General features: G+C 42.1%; 1 protein-coding gene across 1 annotated transcript in view; it reads left to right on the top strand.

Moving 5' to 3' along the window:
* Positions 1–1,818, top strand: part of LOC111391332 — a 2,211-nt gene extending 393 nt beyond the window's left edge. The window contains exons 2-3 of the mRNA XM_023016531.1: positions 183–1,336; positions 1,733–1,818. Of these exons, the coding sequence (XP_022872299.1) occupies positions 183–1,336; positions 1,733–1,818 (1,240 nt within the window). The remainder of the gene's footprint in view (positions 1–182; positions 1,337–1,732) is intronic.
* The last annotated feature ends 887 nt before the right edge of the window (positions 1,819–2,705 follow it).

Here is a 2,705-nt window from a genome sequence, read left to right as displayed (position 1 = left end):
CTATTGCACGTGACATGGAACGTGAGCTCGGTGTCCAAATAAGTTACAGCAAGGCACGTAGGGGAAAGGTGGCCGCTTTACATATGCTGCATGGGACACCGGAGGTCAGTTTTCAGAAATTATCTTCATACTGTCACATACTAGGTGAGAATAACCCACATCGAACTTGATTCTCGCGATAGATTCCATTACTTCTTCCTAACTTTTGGTGCAAGCATTCGTGGTTACATGCAGTACTTGAGGCCCGTAGTTTGCGTTGACGGTAGTCACTTGAAAGGTCCATACAAGGGTACACTTTTACTGGCAACTGCCCAAGATGCGAACAAACAGATTTATCCCTTAGCGTGGGGGATTGTGGATTCCGAAACGAACCGATCTTGGATGTGGTTTATGTCTAACTTGAAAGATCTTATAGGAGACTCAGATGTACTTGTATTTGTTTCGGACAGGAAAAGAAGTATCGAAAGAGCTATTACTCACTTATTTCCTTTGTCTCGTCATTGTTGTTGTATGTGGCATGTGGAGAAGAACCTAATTCGGCGGCACTGTAACGCAAGTTCAATATTCCTGTTCAAACGAGCTGCTACGACTTATCGGGTCGAAGAGTTCGAACGACTAATGGGACAGATTCGTAGGGTGAGTGAAAGATGTTACAGGTATTTGGAGAAAGCCGGTTTTTCATTCTGGTCACGAGCACTATTCGTGGGAGACCGATACAACATTATGACAAACAACAACGCGGAATCATTGAACTCGATGCTGAGACATGCTCGTTCGTTGCCAATCACGTGTTTGGTCGAGCACATTCGTAAAATAATGCAGAGGTGGTTTTACGAACGTCGAAGCAATGCAACCGCATGTAGTACTATATTATCGTCGAGGATGGAGAACGAGTTACAAACATTTGAAGCTGGTACTAGGCTTCGAGACCATCAGTTGACAAACAGCTTGACCCAGGTTGGAATATCCAACGATACGGAGATAGTGGACTTCTCCGATAACACGTGCACATGTCGTGAGTTTCAACTAAATCGTATGCCATGTGCTCATGCAACTCATGGGGCTACCCTGAGTGGTAAGTCATTATACGATCTATGCTCTCCGTACTATACATCGAAATACTGGAGGGGTGCCTATATGGAAGTCATATATCCCGTTACACGGGAAGTGGATTGGGTAGTTCCAAATGAAATCCTAGGCACTCATATTTTGCCACCGACCGTACGTCGTCCTCTAGGTAGACCACCGACGCGACGTAAGCGAGCTAGATACGAGTCCACTTCCCAACTGAGGAAATGCACTCGATGTGGGAGACTTGGTCATAACCGGACCACATGTTCGAACCCTATTGTATCACAAGCCACTTGAAGAAGCGTGATCTGTAAAAGTGGTTGTCAAATGTAATCCCCGAAAAACTTAATTTAAATATGCATTGTACATTCCGAACTTATTTTATGAATCTGTTATTATTATCGTATGCCAGTGCAAATTTGGTCGTTATGTTTCGCAAGCAAAGTACCGATCATTACAGTTCCATTATCACGAATGAGATGAATACCTCTTTCGTACTATAAACTTAGCCGATCATAGAAGTTTCATTAGCTTCGACTGACAGTTCGTCGAGATGGAAAACTGATTTTCATGAGACCATACTGAACAAACAAAACAACAACATTACGTCTCGACAGTTCATATGTCGTTCCCGACAGATAGTCTCTGTAATTCTCGACAGTTGGGAACAACAGCGGCTTGAAAACCTACACTACTGCAGTTGCCTATTATGGAGATGCAGTTTCTGCACGTATCCAGCGAACGTGACCGAAATCATCCATACCACAAAATAGTAAACATATTTTCGTACAAAAGGGCCATTTATTGCACAGTTGCACTGCTTTTGACAATGTAAGAAGCTCCCCCACTTTCTCCATCAGACTCGTCTGAGCTAATGACAATTACATCTGGAGGTGGAACATGAGGCACCCACTCATTCGAGTCGGACGGTGACTTGACCGGGCCCCAAACCTCGAAGACTTGATCGAGAACGCTGTTCGGTGACTTAGATTCTGCACTTAACACTACGTCAAACTCGGAACCATGCAGTTCAACTCTTACGTCCTCATCGTCTGACAACAAAACGATGGGAAACTCAGCGGATGAACCCAATATGGGTGGATGCATATTGGAGTTGAATGTTTCATTGCTAGAGGTGGATGAACCCATTATCTCGTATCAACTACCTGTTTCAAAATGGAAGCCTCACAACAGCTTTAATGACATACGAAATGTAATTTGATAGACAATGCTTGTAATGCATTCATTATGATAGTATAAATGTATTGGAAATACTTGTTACTTGCAAAAAATCAGAAACGTATAATATCTACAATAGCATGTTACACTAACACAGTTGTATTGGACAATCCCACCATTTTCAATTATCGAAATGCAAGGAAGTTATAAAATTTAATGGCCCGCCTAGTTGAACTGTCGGGCCCGATAGATGTTTTCTTCCTTCTCAACAGTTGACGAAAACGTGCAATGCAGTAAAGATTGTATAATTTTGAATTTTGGTAAACTGCAGAATAAATGAAGAAGAATAAATGTACGCATACATAATTTTTTGCGCAATACAATGTACGAGCGTTGATGAACATTGAATGAAGGGACTTAGTACCGTAAGTACGATTAACATAACATAATAAAGC

Source organism: Olea europaea, unplaced genomic scaffold, assembly GCF_002742605.1.
Source record: "Olea europaea var. sylvestris unplaced genomic scaffold, O_europaea_v1 scaffold775, whole genome shotgun sequence".
Taxonomy (NCBI): domain Eukaryota; kingdom Viridiplantae; phylum Streptophyta; class Magnoliopsida; order Lamiales; family Oleaceae; genus Olea; species Olea europaea.
This window is presented reverse-complemented; position numbering and strand designations above follow the sequence as displayed.